This window comes from Eubalaena glacialis, chromosome 17 (genome assembly GCF_028564815.1).
Source record: "Eubalaena glacialis isolate mEubGla1 chromosome 17, mEubGla1.1.hap2.+ XY, whole genome shotgun sequence".
Taxonomy (NCBI): domain Eukaryota; kingdom Metazoa; phylum Chordata; class Mammalia; order Artiodactyla; family Balaenidae; genus Eubalaena; species Eubalaena glacialis.
In genome coordinates this window covers 12483471-12501136 of record NC_083732.1, presented here as the reverse complement: position 1 = coordinate 12501136, position 17666 = coordinate 12483471, and the positions used below count along the sequence as shown (strand labels likewise).

The 17666-nt window shown below is 41.9% G+C and overlaps 1 protein-coding gene across 3 annotated transcripts in view; it reads right to left on the bottom strand.

The window, feature by feature from the left end:
- Positions 1 to 2282: 2282 nt before the first annotated feature.
- The window catches only part of TRIM55 (tripartite motif containing 55), a 40668-nt gene continuing 25284 nt past the window's right edge, over positions 2283 to 17666 (bottom strand). For all 3 annotated transcript variants that reach the window (XM_061171486.1, XM_061171487.1, XM_061171488.1), the window contains one exon: positions 2283 to 2405. In XM_061171486.1, the coding sequence (XP_061027469.1) occupies positions 2283 to 2405 (123 nt within the window). The remainder of the gene's footprint in view (positions 2406 to 17666) is intronic.

The following is a 17666-nucleotide window of genomic DNA, read 5'->3' as shown; positions in this document are numbered from 1 at the left end:
GCACTTAACACAAAAAGTAAAAATAAAAAATAATGCAGTATTCTGTACCACAGCATTGCTCTGATACCATTTGTTTATTTTTATATAGCTTGAGACGTAGAGGATGTACAGCAAGAGCGCCCATACTCCTTAGTGAGCATGCACAAATGTATTCACGTGCGGTAACAGCAACATCCTGTAATTTGTACCGTGTACTTATAGTTTCTATTTCCAGGTGTCTTTAACAGTGTTTTAAAGAGAGTATAGACGCAGGAGGAAATGTTTTGAAGAAGCAGACAGAAGTCACCCAATTGATTTGGTTGTGGTTTGAGCCAAAAAGAATGTCATTCTCTTGGGTGGGTGAGTCAAAATCTGTAAGCTCTTTGAACCAACTTTTCCTTGTAAACGTTTCAGTAATAAAACAGCTTTCCAATCCTTGGTCAATTTGGTTGTGTAAGAGAATGTTGAACATTTATATTTCTAATAAAAGCTGCAAAGGTAATCATGACTTTATTTTTCCACTTCAGTGCTCACAGGGGAATATACTCTGAGCTCCTTACTTCCTCCAAATTGACTTCAGCACAAGAGAAAACAAAACTCCTTGCATTTAATTTTCTACTAAAAACACAAACCTATGTCAGTGGCTTACACTGCAACCACCTTGGACTCATCTCTGCACCTCAGATTACTCCTCTGAGGTTGAGTTAAATAATTTGGAAAGTTGTTTCCAGTTCTAAGGCTTGGTAATTCTATAAATGGAAGATTGATTCATAATGGAAATAACATCTAACCCTGATTACCTATGAGATGTGAAATAATTGGGGACAGTGGGGAAGGAGGAAAGGAAAAGAGGACAAGGGCTGTGGCGGGGCTTTCCTCCAATTAGGGGCCAAAATGCTGCATTGTTTTTGCATGAGAAAGGCTTACTTTATCAAACGATTACTTTGGTACCATTAATTATCTTTTTTCTAAGCTATTTTCCACTGCTGTCTTCTAGTAGGAGAAACTTAATAGCCTCTCCACGTAAAAGAACTAAATGTAGTTGCTGAAAAATGGCCCTTGGGAACATTTTTTTTATAAAGCACATTTTGACTTTAATAACTTCACAAATACCTCATGTATGTCTATGCCAACCCTAATCACTTTAATTCTTAGGAATACAAACTATCTCTATGCACTTCTAAAATCAAACAGCACACCTAATTAGTTTTACAATGCACTCGCCTTTGGTAGTTTAGTTATAACTTTAAAAATTCAATCGAATGTTTAATACTTCAAAATTAATTTGGATGGATGAGGATGCTTCTTCCCTTGAGACCCTTTAAATTCACTTGATTAGTGGATTAATAAGATGATATGAAACATAATAAATCATTGTAAGACTAAGTTGTTAAAAACAGCATTTATTTAAGAGTTTATACAGAGTAAAGTTAAACTTATGTTTCGAAGGAGGCAAAATTATGGTGGAACAAATAAAGCATGATTTAAATACATATATATATATTTGTACATGTATAATGTGTATTGTGTGTGTGTATATATATATATTTAAATACATGCAGTTATTCTACAGTTCAGCAGATTGGTGCCTCAGTGGATACATAAGAAAATAGTTCCTGTTGAAAAGTCTTTTTTAGTTAAAGTGCCTGATATCTGCATATCTAAAACTAAGATTAGAAAAATGTCACAAGAAATGTCCTTGGCCTTTAGCCTTCTGGACTATGAAAGTGTCACCAGAGTCAAAGAACATTTCTGGATATCCATTCAGCGACATCTATTGTGGAAAAGAGGAAAGCTTTGTGAAGCATCTCATATCTTTGGTCAATGATTTACCTTTTGTCCATACATTGATAAATCAGTCACTTCTGAATTAACACTGAATTTCAATGACCACCTGCATTGTTAAAGAGGAAAGAGAATAAGAGCTACTATGATATCATAACAAAAGACAGTGCCTATTAGAGATGAGAGTGTAGTGCCCACATTTTTCAACACCTGCCAGTTGTTACTGAAACACACACACACATACCACACCTACAAACCCTTCATAATGTTTCCCACACAATAAAAGATTTGCGTAAGATCAAGTTCCTTTTTTCCCAATGCTTTGTGCAACTGTTTTCTCAAAGCATTGTTTTCCCTCAATGTGTTAGCTAAGTCATCTGGAATTAAAGGGTATTTTTGGTAGAAATCCTGTTCAGAGGTCCCTTTCATCATCTGCATAATATTAGTTTCATCTAGGTTCCCTGCTGCGTTTGTGAATCTCAGCCAGGCAGACAGAGGTGCAGCAGTTGGAATGAACATCATTCATTCAGGGAGTTCAACCAGGAAAAGGAGAAGACATGGCGAGCTGGCTCAGAATCAGCTCCATTCCCACTCCCTGAAGCTGCAGCCTGTCCCTGGAGGGGAGGGTTCTCAAATCCAGTCTGCAACAGAAGAAAATCTGCATCAGAGGAAAAAGAGGCCAGTCCTTTTTGAGTTGGTCCAGTCACTTTTCTATTGAGGGGAAAGGATAATAATAATTATATAGGACATAATTATTATTAGGAATGGAAAGCAAGCTCAGGTTATCTTGGCTATGGCCAAGAGCCATGAAAGGAATTCACACTCATGATCTAAAAAGGGGCAACAGTAATGCATGCCCCTTGGGAAACAGTACAGGCTATTCTACTTTTTTTTAAAGTCCACTTGTACATGATTTACTGAGATGAAAATAACATTAAAACTAGTAGGAATTTGGGTTTAGAAAAGTCTGCAAAATAAATAAAATCCTGATTTAAATGACTTCACTACATCACATGACATACTATAATCTCTCCACTGCTAAAGTAAGAATTTCTACCAGCATATGAAGAAAATATATATATATATGTATATATGTAATTTTTGCAAAACTGCAAGCTTAGTTTTGAGCAAATCATGAATAAAAGGACTTTTTTCTCCAGGCAATAAAATCTAATTACATAGACATTTCTAAAGAGATATCTTTTATAGATACCAGACAGATACATGTTATGATTTTGAAGTCATTGATCTATCTAATCTCATAAGTGAAATTTACTTATGATGCCTTGAGTTTAAAAAATAATCACTCAGTGGAATGAGGGACAATCATATAGAAGTCTTGCTGAAATGCGACTTGAAGTAAAAATTCAGACTGCTTACATTGAAGGTACCATGACAAACAGTTCTTCCTCAGAGAACTACCAAACACAGACTAACATTCTGATGACTTCACTGGTAAAGTTATCACATGGGATTAGAATGCCACTGATGCCAAAGCAATGAGGTAGGCACATGCATTCAACCCAGAATCCCTGGGTGATGTTATGAAGCTGCTGTATGAATGGACAATACCTGGCACAGGCAAAGCAGAACTTTGGTAAGTATGTTGTTTTGTTGCCACTCAAACTAGTTTCAAGAGAAAAATGAGTGCTTGTCCTGCACTTTACCAGATTTTACCCTAAGTATATACTGGGTGCTGAAGTTTCAAGCTCACTAAAATTTTCCCAAGTCCTTATGGCTTTAGGATTATCCTTCCCCCTGCCATGTTGTTCCCTGATAGAAAGTTAAGAAGGGCCATGGAATCATATTAGCCACAGTAGAATAAAACTAAAGCAGGTAGATTTCTATAAAGGAATAGTTGAGACATCGAGTGTGACCGGGCTTTTTTAAAAAGGCTGTTATTAGATTCTGTTGGTAATGGGTTAGCCACCTCAATGTCCTTGAAGTTGATATGGAATAAACATCATCCTGACAGAACCCTGTGCCTATGTATGCATGCTGAACTCTTCTCTTTTCCATCATAGTCACCTTACTCTCACGAATCCTAAAAAAAACCCAGGTGATCTAGGCATATCATTAATGTGTAAAGTACTTTTCTCTAGCCATTCTGTATGAGTGAAGAGTGAATTCTGCCTAGATGAACAGACCATCAGGCTTCATTTTGTAGCCTCTTTTCCTTGAAGGCAATTTCTAATCTAGAGGAAACTTCCATGACAGTTGTTCTGAAATATCTGAAGGGTGAAACTAGAGTTGGATAAGGTATTTTCTGCAGAGGAGTAGAATCTTTGTGACACTGCTGGTGGCTTGCAAGCCATTTGGGGCTGCTTTTGGAATCTGTATATATTTTAGTGCGTTTTTTTTATACTCGAGATTAAAATCTATCTTCCATTTTCAATGTTTTAGCTGTTAATACCCTACAGCCTTCAAAACTTGGTATTAAATAGTTTGGGTTTGCTACTTTTACACTCTCATGTTTTTAGTCAGTTATTAGATTCCAAACAATATGGACCAATGCTATCTTTCAGAGAAGAAAGGCCGGTGCCAGAGCAGGGGGCTAAGAGCGGAGATTATCCTGAGTATCTATAGGTGATTATACCGTCTCCTTGGTCTTATTTATGTGAACTTGAGGACCACCCCGCCCCAAACCATCTCAGCAAGGAAGTTTTATGCAAAGAGGCTTAGCCTGGTTTTGAATCCCAGACTAACAACTTATTAGCTGTATGACTCGGGCAAGTCACTTAACCTCTCTGAGCCTTAGTTTTCTCTTCTGTGAAATAGAGATGACACCCTATCTCACAAGGTTGTTGTAAGGGCTGAATAAATAAAGTAATGCACCTAAAGCACTTTGCACACAACTCACTTATATTAACTGCTTCATAAATGTCCGTTTCCTCCCTCCCTCCTTTCCTTTTCCTTCCTTCCCTCCTTTCCTTTTCCTCCCTTCCTTCCACCCTTCCTTCCTTCCTTCCTCCCTCCTTTCCTTTTCCTCCCTTCCCTCCTTTCCTTTTCCTCCCTTCCTTCCACCCTTCCTTCCTTCCTCCCTCCCTCCCTTCTTTCCTTCCTTCCTCCCTCCTTCCCTCCCTTCCTTCCTTCCTACCTTTTCCTTCCTTCCTTCCTCCCTCCCTCCCTTCCTTCCCTCCCTTCCTTCGTTTTCTTCTCATATTAGCAAAGAGGCTCCTCTGCCACACAGAAACACCTGGGGACTGTTTGTGAGGAACGATATACAGCAGCCAAGATGCCCCAGTAAAGAAAGACAGTTGTACTTGTGATGCTCGTCTTTCCAGAACTGGGCGTCATGTATAAGTTTAGTTCCTTTGGGATGCTGTAATCACGGTTACTCATCACCCAGTGCAGTGTACCTCTGTGTGGCCCGACTTTATATATGGCTCTCTCATAAAGGAAGAAGGAGTTAAAATTTTAGAAATCTCTCTATAAGCACAGCCCATTCAATCATAAGCAGATATTTTCCCTACAGCCTTCCCCAAGAGAACTGTATATATGTATTCCTTTAAATAGTTTTCCAAATGCTGGCTCTCCATCACAGGAAGTGCTATTTCTTGGGAATAATGCTGTCTCATTGAAGCTGAACAAAGGACAGAGGATGATAAGCACTGATCTCCTCTACCTGCTTTTGAGTTTGCCCTGCATTCCAGTTTATTCTGAGATGTATGACAAGGGGAAGAAAGGATTGTTAGTCCAATATTATTTCTAAATTTTACACATTTTCCTCAGGTAACAAATGAACAAACTTAACAACCATCATTGAACACTGCTCTATCAGCATGGGGCTTCAGATAAGTTGAGAAATGTGAGTTTTAGTCATAAAATAAAACCTGGAAATGGAACAGGGAGGCAGAATTTTCCATCTCAACTGGGAGACCCAGTTCAGTCAAGATCCACAGAAGACTAGCCGAAGGGAATGATATACCTTTGCTTAAAGGAAAGACCATTTTTCTCACGTGAACTTGACCAGAAATTCTGGGTATTCATGAACCAGACTCACTCAGAAACACAAAATCTTTTATTTTCCTTGATTTATTTCCTGTTACTATCAAATGCCGTTTGAAAGGGGAAAAAATTAATGTCAGATTATGATACTAGGCTATCTTTTCCCTGCACTGAAGAGCAGGGTGGTGAGAGGGGCTTCTGCTCAGGGCTGAGTGATGTGTAAGCATCATCCTTGTTATGTCATCAAGTACCATTTCTTGCTGATGGGGATAAAGTAGCATGAATTCTGCCAGAGGCTTGTGGATATCTTTCTCTGTGTATAGGACAGTTCCAGGTTATGGCCAGTGTTTGCTTGGCCTGAACTGTGCATGGCATTTTGAAAAAGGCTTGAATTAGCTGCAAACATTAAAAAATTAGGAGCAAGGGTGTGGAGAAATAGAAACTCTTGTGCACTGTTGGTGGGAATGTAAACCAGTGTAAAATAGCATAGTGATTCCTCAAAAAACTAAACATAGAACTACCGTATGATTCTGAAATTCAGTAAGAATTGAAAATACGAACTCACACAGGTATTTGTACACCCATGTTTACAGTGGCGCTATTCACAATAGGTGAAAGCAACCCAAGTATCCGTCAATGGGTAAATAGATAAACAAAATGTGGCATATGCATATAATGGGATATTACTCCATCTGAAAAAAGGAAGGAAATTCTGACACATGCTACAACATGGATGAACCTTGAGGACATTATGCTAAGTGAAATAAGCCAGTCACTAAAAGACAAATTCAGTACAATCCCACTTACATGAGGTATCTAAAGTCGTCAAATTCATAGAAACAGAAAGTAGAATGGTGGTTGCCAGGGGTTAGGGGGAGGGGGCAATGGGAAGATATTGCTTAATGGGTATAGAGTTTCAGTTTTGCAAGATGAAAAAGTTCTGGAGATTGGTTGCATAATAGTGGGAATTTACTCAATGCTACTGAACAGAACACTTAAAAATGGTGGTTAAGACGGTCATTTTTATGTTATGTGTTTTTAACCACAATTAAAACAATATTTTTAATTAGGAGATTTCCCATTAAAATCTGGATTAGCAGGTCCTCTTGGCAAAGCAGAAATTTAGCAACCCAGAACCTGCAGGAAGGGCTGAGCAGCACGGTCCCTTTGGGCTGGGATGCACTCCCCCACAGAGTTTTCCACAGTGCTCACCACTCCCTTTTGCCTCCCCCGCTGCAAGGCTGTTTTCAGCGGCCATTTGTCACTGTGCTAGTACAGTTGCTATGCTCAAAGTAAGTTAAGAGGAAAGCAAACAATATCATGTATTATATTTGTGCTTCTATCAACATTTTTTCTTTCACCTCACCTGCTTTTTCATTAATCTTACCTTCTTGGTCTCTAAAGGCACACAAGCTTGTTGCTCTTAACAGAAGGTTAGTTTTTAGTAGGAAAGTGTCAAAGAAAAGAGAGGATGATACTCAATGGAGTATTTGCCTTCATTTTTATGCTAAATGGGATGAATTTTGTAAAAAAGCCAACATGCTTCTTGTGGCAATATTCTTGACAATCAAAGCGTGAAACTGCCTTCGGCGTTTCACTGAGGCCAAATGTGTCCCTGGACACTTAGCGCAGGGGATATAACTGGGTGCCGTTTTGGAGGAAATGCTCTTGTTTGGGCTTGGGGGCGACACCAGTAGCCCCCTTTACCTAAATGCGGCTTGGCCCACTTGATTCACTGACTGAACAAAACGAAACAGACGCTTTCCTGATATTCACTCTGGCATAAGACAGGGTAGCCACATTTATGAGAGGAATTTTTTTTTGCTAGCCCGAAATAAAAGAGTGAGCTGTGCCAGGTCATTTTGATGAGTAACCAGTGCCCTCAGGCTGCCTCTAAGCTTCCCAGGGCCTCGGTAAGGTGCCAGCCTCAGCCCTTCCCCAAATGAGCATCGTGTACACCACCCGCGATTCTGATCCATTACAACGTAACTGTCCTGCGTTCCATTCCCTCAGGCTTATCCAAGTGATAGTAACTGATTGGATAAACTGAATTGCAACTGAGACATTAATGGACACTGATGGCTCCAGGTCCACCCCTGCCAGATACCATTTTACCTAGAAATGGCCCTGCCTCACCCTGAGGGCCGGGCTGTTGTGGACATGTCCGCCACATGCCCAGCACGGAAGGAGGTGCTGGGGGCAGTGAGGAAACTGTGTCCAGCCCCACACCTGGGCCTCCCCCTCTTCTCTGCCGCCGTGAATGCCAGTCACAAATTCAACCTGACGGAAGGATCTGGTTACCATGCATGTTAAATGCCAGTCTTTCTAGGTCAATCCAAAAGAAGCCTTGAGCATCTACAGTGAAAGCCATTTGCCTTAAAGGAATGTGGGTGAGAAGGGTAAGGCTAGACTTGAGGCCACTGAGTGGGCGACCACCAGTGTCTGTCCTGCACCTGCTGGGCTGGGTCAGAGAATCAGAGCCAGATGCTGGAAACAGGTGTGAGGAGGAATGCCGAGGTCAAGGGTAGAACGTTTATTCAGAAAGATTCAACCCAAGCATTGGCCTGCTCCCTGCTTAGCATTCCTGAACCTCAGGCCCTTGGAGAGCTTAAGCATTATGGATTCCAGACTGGAAAAGAGAGTACAGCCAAGACCCTGGGCCAGTCATCAATGCCTGAGAAGTGACTGGGGCATGGTCTGTGACTCACAGCCAAGGGTCTAAGCCCTGGAAACTCGGTTGGGCAGGTCCATCATGGGCAATTCTTTCACAGGAATGTAGTCATCTCTGCTCAGTGGCAGAGCAATCAAAGGTATGTTAGGAATGCAGCACAGAGCTGTGACAATACAGCACGCTCTCCACAGATGCTAGAGGAAGGAGAATAGAGGTACCCCTCTCCCCACCAAATGAGCCCTGGAAGGAGAACATTCACTAAAGAGCATTTTTTCCCTTGGGAGAATTTACAGTTCTGCACACTGAGGGATGGAAGGGATGGATGAAGAGAGTTGATCTCGGGGCTTCGTTGCCATTAGCTGTCTCCCTCTTGCTAAGTTAGGGAAGATCAGAAACCAGGACTATGAAACGAGAAGAAATTAAACTCACTCACTTTTTCTTAACCTGGAGGAAGATGTGTGGTGTACTCTCTTTGGTCTGTTTCAAACATGGTGTCTAGGAATTGATGGGGTCGGTGGGGAGCAGGAAGGAGAAGTGAAAATGTTGATATCACAGTTCTGCAAAAACTTACAGGCAGCCTTCTTCTCAGGCATGGACCTGACATTGTGTGTCCAGCACAGAGTGTGTGTGTTCTCAGCCTTTCTGAAAGGAGAACTGAATTACAAAGGATGCTAATTAGATCATTAATTCCTCACAAACGGGACTTCTTTGCCTTGTGTGAGGGAAACAGGCAAACAGGTTTTCAAGAGCTGTGGGAGGCTGCTGGTATTGCTATGCCCAATTCATGGACAAGAAAACATGGGATGGTTGAGGAATTGGCTCAAAGTAACCCTATGGGTTATGCTGAGACCATAAACCCAAGGAGAAAAGAGGCAGCGAGTGCTGCTGAGCATGTGAGACTCAGGGGACAGGCTGACTCCACCCCAGGAAGTCAGAGACAGGGAGGCAGGTGGGTCAGCAACGTGGGGTGCAGCCGAAGGACTGGTGCACTCATTTGCAATGTATGCGCACATCACTGCAGGCGGTGGAGGCCGAGAACCGACCTCTCTATGCCCGTGTGTCATGAGTGGTGAGTCAATGCAGAGAACCCTTGGTCACACTATTTTTGCCTCAATCACATCAACCCAGGTAAAGTGGGGATTCACCCACTTTTCCTAGATGTGGGCATGGCCTCCATTCTACTGCACGCACACACTCCGTGGTGGTGGACAAGGGGTCACCGGGCACCAAGCTCCCAGCTGCTCCATGATTTGGAGCAGGTCACTCATCCCCTATAATCCTCCACTAAAAAATGAGGGAGTTTAACAATTCTTACTGTGCAGGGTTGTTGTGGGGTTGAAATGAGAGAATCTCTGTGAAAGACCTTGCGCATTAGTTACAGTCATTAACACGGGGCACTGGTTTCTCACGATGGTGGATTCCTTCTTTGCTTTGTTGGTTGTAGTGGGGAAAAGGCCTGGAAATCACTGAGATACATAAATAAAGACAGAAAAAAATCCACAGGATGTACAACACTAGCAAGAGTCTTAGAATCAGAATAATAAACATTTAAAAAATACGGGAAGCAAAACCCAACTAGCTATGTCATAACAACTCCCCCAGAGAGCTCTCCCCAGTGCCTGCGTTACTGTTTTCAGGAATCGTAGAGCTGTAGGCGCAGGTTGCCAGGGGAAATGAATTCATTACGCTGCTCACACACAATTTACATTACATTTCCCTCTTTAAAACAAATACATCCATTTTAGCTTCCTATTAAAGTGACTTTTACTAAGGAAGCTATTTGATCCTGAGAAATATAGCCTACAGTTGCAGTATAGAATTTTTTTTTTTTGGCCCTTCTAGAAAAGTCCCCAAATTGACAGTTATTAGGATGTCACTTTCCCAGTAGGAAAAAAAAAAAAAAACCCAGAAAGAGAAAATTGCAGTTGCAGGATACAAATGAAAAAGCATTAATAATATTCATATAATAGTCTCATTAAAACTGACTTCTTTAAATAAAAACCTTACTCCAAAATTTTTTCTATGTAAAAATGCCTGCATTTCATTATCAGAACTTCTTATAATTTCCGGGACTATTAAGTACTGGACAATGTTATGCAGTAAATGTAGGCTAGCCCTGAGTGCTGATTGGTTGTCTCTCTATTTTTACCAAGTGAAATTCCAGCATAGTCAGGGTGCCTGGCTTATCAGCGATTCGATTCATAAGCTTGAATCTCCTAATTTGTAAAACACAAGCAATTGCTCTCAGTAGGGGTTTCTATTTGAAAATAATTTGACACCCTGAATCCCTCAATTAAATTTAGAGAACATAGTTAAATTTTCATTCATTTCAGTTTGTTTTGGAAAATTAAATAGATCATTTCAAAGAACACAGGACCTATAGTCACACTCATGGGAAATCATATTCTTGGTCTCCTGCTTTATTCTTTAAAACGTTCTGTGATACCTTGTGAAATTAATCTTGCTCAGAAAGGAAGCTTTCTGGACCTATAGCCTCAGGCATCTCTCACCTCTCAGTCCCTAGTGGCAGCCGGAGTTGATATTTGCCCTTAAGATCAGAATGAATGATTTGGTCTCAAAGGTTATTTACATGAAAATTATTTTATCTTTTTGTGTGTGACAGCTCGTGGGGACCCAGGGCTCCACACACCTGCTTTTCCTTGGAACGTTGGCTATTGTTCATCCCAGTTTAAGAAGATATTAATATTTTCAAGGGGACTGAATCTTGGATTAATGAGAAATTTGATAAGATCTCAGGTCTGGGGACACATGTATTGGTTTCTGAGACTCTAGGAAATAAACCCTGGGCTTTAAGAATCTTGGCTAGTGCCATGTGTCTTTCTTTCCTCCTTCCTGCCTTCCTTCTTTCCTTCTTTCTTCTAAGAAATGTTTTTTATTTTCCCCTGGGAGCACGTTTATAACCTCACAGGACAACATTTATAGAACCTGGGTTGGGGACTAAGATGGCCATGGGCTGGTTTTCCTTGGAGATACTTCCCGCACTGGACTCCACACATCCCTTTTGCTATTTTAGAGTGAAGAGCCCAAAGGTGTGGGTAACCCACATTGTCCCTGATGTTCTGTCTCTGAGCTCATGATATATTTGATAGGAAGCATCTGGGAACACTCAGGACAGGAGGAAGGACCATCTGCACCTTCTTGTCAACACTTGGGTTGGGAACCTTGGACCTTCTCAGCCAAGAGGACAAGCCCAGGGTTGGAAGTCCCTGGCCCACGACAGGGTGGCCTCTGCAGTTCCATGGAAAGTGGTGTAGCCAGGACAAGGAGTGAATTGGGGCAGAGGCATGTCATTAAAATGTACAGACATATTAGCTCATAAAGCAATTTACATCTAAACTAAAAATAGGGCCCCACAGACCGGTGAACACTAATCATCAGACTGTAAAGTTCAGCCTTGTCACTTAAAAGCATCAGGCACCTCAGCCATCGCGGCCCTTGCTATGCTTGGCCCTGTGCGTGGCTGTGAAAGGAAGGGGAGACTGGTGTGTTGGATTTAGGCCGTGAGGTCTTCCGTGGCCAGCCGTTTGGAACGTCTTAAGGATTGTCAGCATCTTCCTCCTCCAGGCTCTCCCCATCGGCCCTCTAACTTTTCTAGCCAACCCTAAAAAATAATATTGATCTATGAGAGCGAGGACCTCTCTGTATCCATTCAAGCAGGCAGACACAAAAAGAGTTATTTTTTTTTAACACTTATCTTGGGATAGATTCTTCAAGAAAATATAACAATGCTAATATAGGCACCTAAACAGAGTTTCAAAATATATGAGGCAAAGCTGATAGAACTGCAAGGATAAATAGACAAATCCACAATGAGAGTCATAGATCTCAAAATTCCCCTCTCAGCAGTTGATAAAACAAGTAAGCAGGAAATCAGTGAGGATAGAGTGAACCTGAACAACACTCTCTGACCTGGTGGACATTTATAGAACACTCCACCCAACAACAACAGAAAATACAAGGTTTTCAACTGCACATGGAACATTCACCAAGTTAGCTCATATTTGGGGCCATAAAACAGATCTTAATACATTTAAAAGGATTGAAATCATGTAACAAATATTCTCTCTCCACAATGGAATCAAACCAGAAATCAAACAGAAAGCAATCTGGAAGATCTCCATACAATGAAATACTACTCAGGAATAAAAAGAAATGAGCTACTGATACATGCAACCGAATGGACGACTCAAGAGCGTTATGCAAAGTGAAAAAAGCCAGTCACAGAAGTCTATATATTGGATGTTTCACTTATACAGTCTTCTAGAACTGGCAAAACTATAATGACAAGCAAAACAGCAGCTGGGATGCAGGAAGGAGATTAACTGCAAAGGCACATGAGGGAACTTTTTGGAGTGATAGAAATACTCTATAGCTTTACTGTGATAGTGGCTACACAATGCTACATACTTGTCAAAACTTATTGACCCGTACACTTAGAATAGGTAAATTTAAAAATTCACATCATCTGTCATCTCTTCATTCATCTAATATTCCGTGACTACCTTTACTGTGTACATTCTAAGTCTTTGCTCCACTGGGCAATGAGGCCTAAGTACCTTTAGGTGGACTTCAGACATGGACTTTGTGGAGTTTATGGCATCTAAAAGGGTAATCACAGCTGTGTAAACTTATTCAGCTAAATGGGTGCCTAGGAGGAGATTTGGAAACAGTTTGGGAATTAGGGATTTATGTAAGAGCCTCAAGGCAAGAAATACATTTTGAGAAATGCAATGGGCTATCTATTTCATTGAAAATCTATTATTATTATTGTCGCCCAGAATGATTTGTGTCAGGCCTAAGTCCATAACCCTCCCAATGAAAACATCCTGAAACAATTTATAAAATTCTTAGTACTAGATTGTTCACTCTCTAATGTTGTGTAAATAGATGAATCCTTTCATCGAGTAGTTGCTTCCTTTTCCTCATGAGAAAACTAAGGCTCAAAGAAATTAAATGTCCAGAGTCCGATGCAGAAGAAGCAGGGCAGGAACCGAAGTCCTGGCTCTTGATTTCGTTGATCTTTCCTGAGCCCCAAGCCTTAGCAGAGTTTCTATCCCACTTGTTCGTCTACTTTCAGACTTGAAGAATGGAATGTGGAAAGTGGATATTCTATCCTTGCAACTACAAATAGCTACGATATGGTGAAAGCTTTTAGGGTCTCTGACAACTACAGCTTCATGCTCTGGTGAACTAGATAAGCTGTGGTTCTTTACAGAGGTAGACATGGCAGAGATTTTAATGTCAACAACCCCATCTCTAAAGCAACTGGCTTTCTACAGGTGTGTGTGTGTGTGTGTGTGTGTGTGTGTGTGTGTGTGTGTGTGTGGTGGAAGTGGGGCTGGGGTCCTCCGACCTTGAGGCAGCTGCCATGGTCCAGAGCAAATGTCAGCCAGAGCAGCTGCCAAGTTAATCTACCAAATAGGGAGACATTTCTCTGGAAATCCCTGTTCCCTGTACAGCTCTCATCAAATGGTTTGAATAAATTCTTCCAACCAAAGCCACTAAGCCTCACTGGAAAGGGAGGAAGGGGAACACGGAGGGGCTTCCAATTGTTGCTGCTCCCACTTCTGGAAAAATCTAATTGCCACACATATGCCCAATAAAATACCCAGTTATCCATGGGGGTGGACGTGGTCCCTGTGTTAACACTTGGGTGTGATTTGCATGTAAGTAGGTAGGAAGAGAAGGGCAGCAGAGGAAGCAGGTTGGACAAGGAAATCACCCAGGAGATGGGGCTCACAGAGACTGCTTTCCAAGGGCAGCCGACCTCATCACAGTGTGCTCCCCATCTTATTATTGCCCTGTCTTCTGAGGTTGACTAGGGCGTGGTGCAATTTTTTAAAAAATAAATTTTAAAATTAACACATGATGTAGATCAAATGCTATTTCCTCCAAACTCTCTTTGCATTGATTGAGCATACCTGAGCAGGCCTGGTCTAGAAGGGTGGGAACTTAGAGAGCCATTTTGCAGCTAAAGACCAGTTCATGGGATTTCCCTGATGGTCCAGTGGTTAAGACTCCACACTTCTACTGCAGGGGGCACGGGTTTCATTCTTAGTCTCCTGATTGGGGGAACTAAGATCTCACACGCCTTGCAGTGCGGCCAAAAAAAAAAAACAAACCAAAAACAGTTCATGTATATGCGCTTTGCACAGTGTGATATAGGGCTAAATCCAAACCTTGTTGAGAAATTAGGTTTTCTTCGAGAATGAAGGTGGGGAAGGCAACATGTACCTCTGATCTAACAAAAAGCAGAATCCCGGTTCACCACCGGTGCAGAGTCAACGTCTGTTTTTTTGCCATGGCCAATTTCTGACGCATAATCTGCCTACATAATTAGGTGAAGAGAGAAGGTATGCAATAAAGTAGAGTTAATACGGCATTAGAAATCACAGGCAGCAAAAGCAAGGGCAGGCTTCACTGTGTGAATGGCCATGAGGAAAGCACCTGGAAACATTTGCCTTCTCAAAAGGTTTGCAGTTCCACTGATGGGGCTGAAGTGAGTTTACAGATCAGCAAGATCCTTAGATGCTTCTGAAATTCTAAGGCAACCTCGCTTCCTGACACGGGACCGTCTGGTTAAGAGAGGTAAGACTACCAGTGAATCAAGAACTTTTGTGTCACATCCTAAATGTTCAGGGAAAGACTAATGATGAAGTGTGAAATTCTAACAAGCTAACATTGCATTGGACAAATATTAATCTCGTGAGTTGGGTTCTGAGGTAGTGAAGGTGAATCAGGCCTGCGAAACCTTCACAGAGGTGGGGATCTGATGCTGTGGTGACATCTCTGTCCATCTGTCCATACCCTCTTTCAGGCAGGGATCAAAGAGTGGTCCTGCATCATGAATAGGTTTCCTTCGCTACGTGAAAGGTCCTTTCTCAAACCCCAGGAATGACACAAGCAAGGTTCTTTGAAATAAGAAGGTCAGTTCACCCTACCCACCCCGCCCCACCTGCCTCAGCCTCATGACAGGCATGTGAATGACAGCATCCATGACATGGGCTCAGTGGATGGCAGACAAGAAGCATGACTCTCCCCCTGCAGCCTCAGGGAAGCATTACACGGATATATGGCAACAAAGCCCCAAACCTGAATTCTCAGAATATAAACTGAACTCTTCAGACAATTATTCAGATCCAGTTATTCAGGATATTCCAATTATGCATGGAATTTTCTCTCTCCCCATTTGCCCCACTGAGTCCATGGCCAATACTTCCTCCCCTGCTTTTCACCACAAATAATGACAGGAGGAGGAGTTATGCACCTGAGCGAACGCTAAGGACACTCAGAACATTCTAGGGTACACAGGTTTCTGGCTGACTATTAGACACTGGGGCAGGTCCTACTCACACACAGTTATAGACATGACAGGGACCCATGGAGAGCCTACTGCCATTGCTGAGCAGACAGCTAATGAGGCAGAAAGGAGCTATGATTGGAGCTTCCAGAGGAGTCAATGTCAACCAGGGAAAAGTCAGCAAGCCAGAAATAGCTGAGTCCTTTCAGCACCAGTCGCCCCGGATCACTTCTGAGCTACAGGCACAGGGAGCTGGGTCTCGGGTCCAGCAAGGTCATTTACTCAAAAGCACATGGGGTTTGAATCTTTAAATATGATTCATTAAGCTGATAATTTTCAAAAGGCTGCAAAAGGAGTAAGATGTCAGTCCCTAAGCAAACCTCCTAACAGTAAACAAGAAAAGGCTTGACCATGAGTATATCAAAGTATATCAAAAATAATATGCTGTTTGCCGGCTTTATGACTTTTCTTTGGTTCTGATTCTTTATGGCCAGTAGATGAACATTGGCCTTCTGGCTCCTTGTGCATTCAGGTTTCACCTGGCTGAAATGTCCCTGATGTTGCTGTCCCCATGGCACCCTTCTCTCAGGGCTCCCCTCTCCCAGGAGAGACACTGTAGAGTCTGAGGGTTCAGAAAGAACTAGAAGTCACCTGGTCCACCTGCCCATCAATGCAGTTACCTGGTCACCTCCTAGGCACCTCTCTGGTGAGGCAGATGAAATGCTGCTACATAATCGATGGAAACCCTGCATATTCCTAAATCAGGCCTTTGCTGGTCCTCGATCTACTTTAAGAGCAGTGCGTCCTCACAGCATTATGGACATCTTTTGAAACTGGCCTCCCCTAATGGCTATTCTGGAGGGTCCACTCCCACTGGATTACTGAATAATTGCCCACGGAGTCTCTGTTCTGAGTCAGGATCCCCCTCCATGCAGGATTAGATGATGGAGTGATTCTCCTCAGGAAGGTGCCTTAAGGCCACGAGTACTGTCTAAGAACTTGGCTCTTTTTAGGTGGCTGAGCCTCAGAGTTGGGGAGAAATCCATCCCTGGGCCTACGGAAGAGGAACATTATGGAATAGCTACACGAGATGTTAGTCAAGGGAAAAGAAAATATTTCCTACCCATTAAAGTAAAAATCAAGCACTGAATCTGACGCCAGATGTAGTGAAGTACAAGAAAAGCCGAAAGTGCTAGGCAGATTGCTAACTCCTGTGAGAGAACAAGAAGAAAGCTTCACTGATATTATCACAAATAAGATTTTTCAGCATCACTTAGATAGAGTTTTCCGTTTCGTTTGGAGCGCTCTCCTATTTCGGGTTATCATTGTATCACTGTTTTCAGAAAGCAGTTCCTCCTGACTCAACTTCCACTAAATACGTAAGGAATCCCACAGACTTCCTAGAAGTAAAGTTCCCATCAATTTTCTAGAAAACTTTCTACTCCATTTTTTTTAACCTAAAAACAACCACAAAAGGTTTCCTTACACCAAACATTTATTTTTGTCATTTTTCATCTGTGAAAATAAATACATGGCACAAAAGCATGTTCATCTTTGAATTTTCCAAAAATCATTTCCATTTATTACCTCATGGAAATCGAGGTTCACTTGAGCAGATACAGTCAAGAGAGTAATTTTATGATTTCTGAAAAATATGCTATTTGTTGTTCCTAATCACCTGATGACCCAGGAGCACAGAACTCGAGCATATTTCTCTGCCAGCTCCGTGTCTGGGCAACACTCACACGCACACGTCATGTAAGAATACTCATGGGTATGGAGTAACCATGAACATTCTTCCGTGTGAAGAAATTGTGCAAGATTTCTTCTATGGAATCTTTGAGCCATGCAAACATCTAACCCAGTGTTAGGAAGAAGACGTGGACTTCACACTTGCATTATAAAAAGAAAAAAAGAGGTATTTAATGACCCTTTAAAAAATTCTAAAGGAAGAAAACCTGT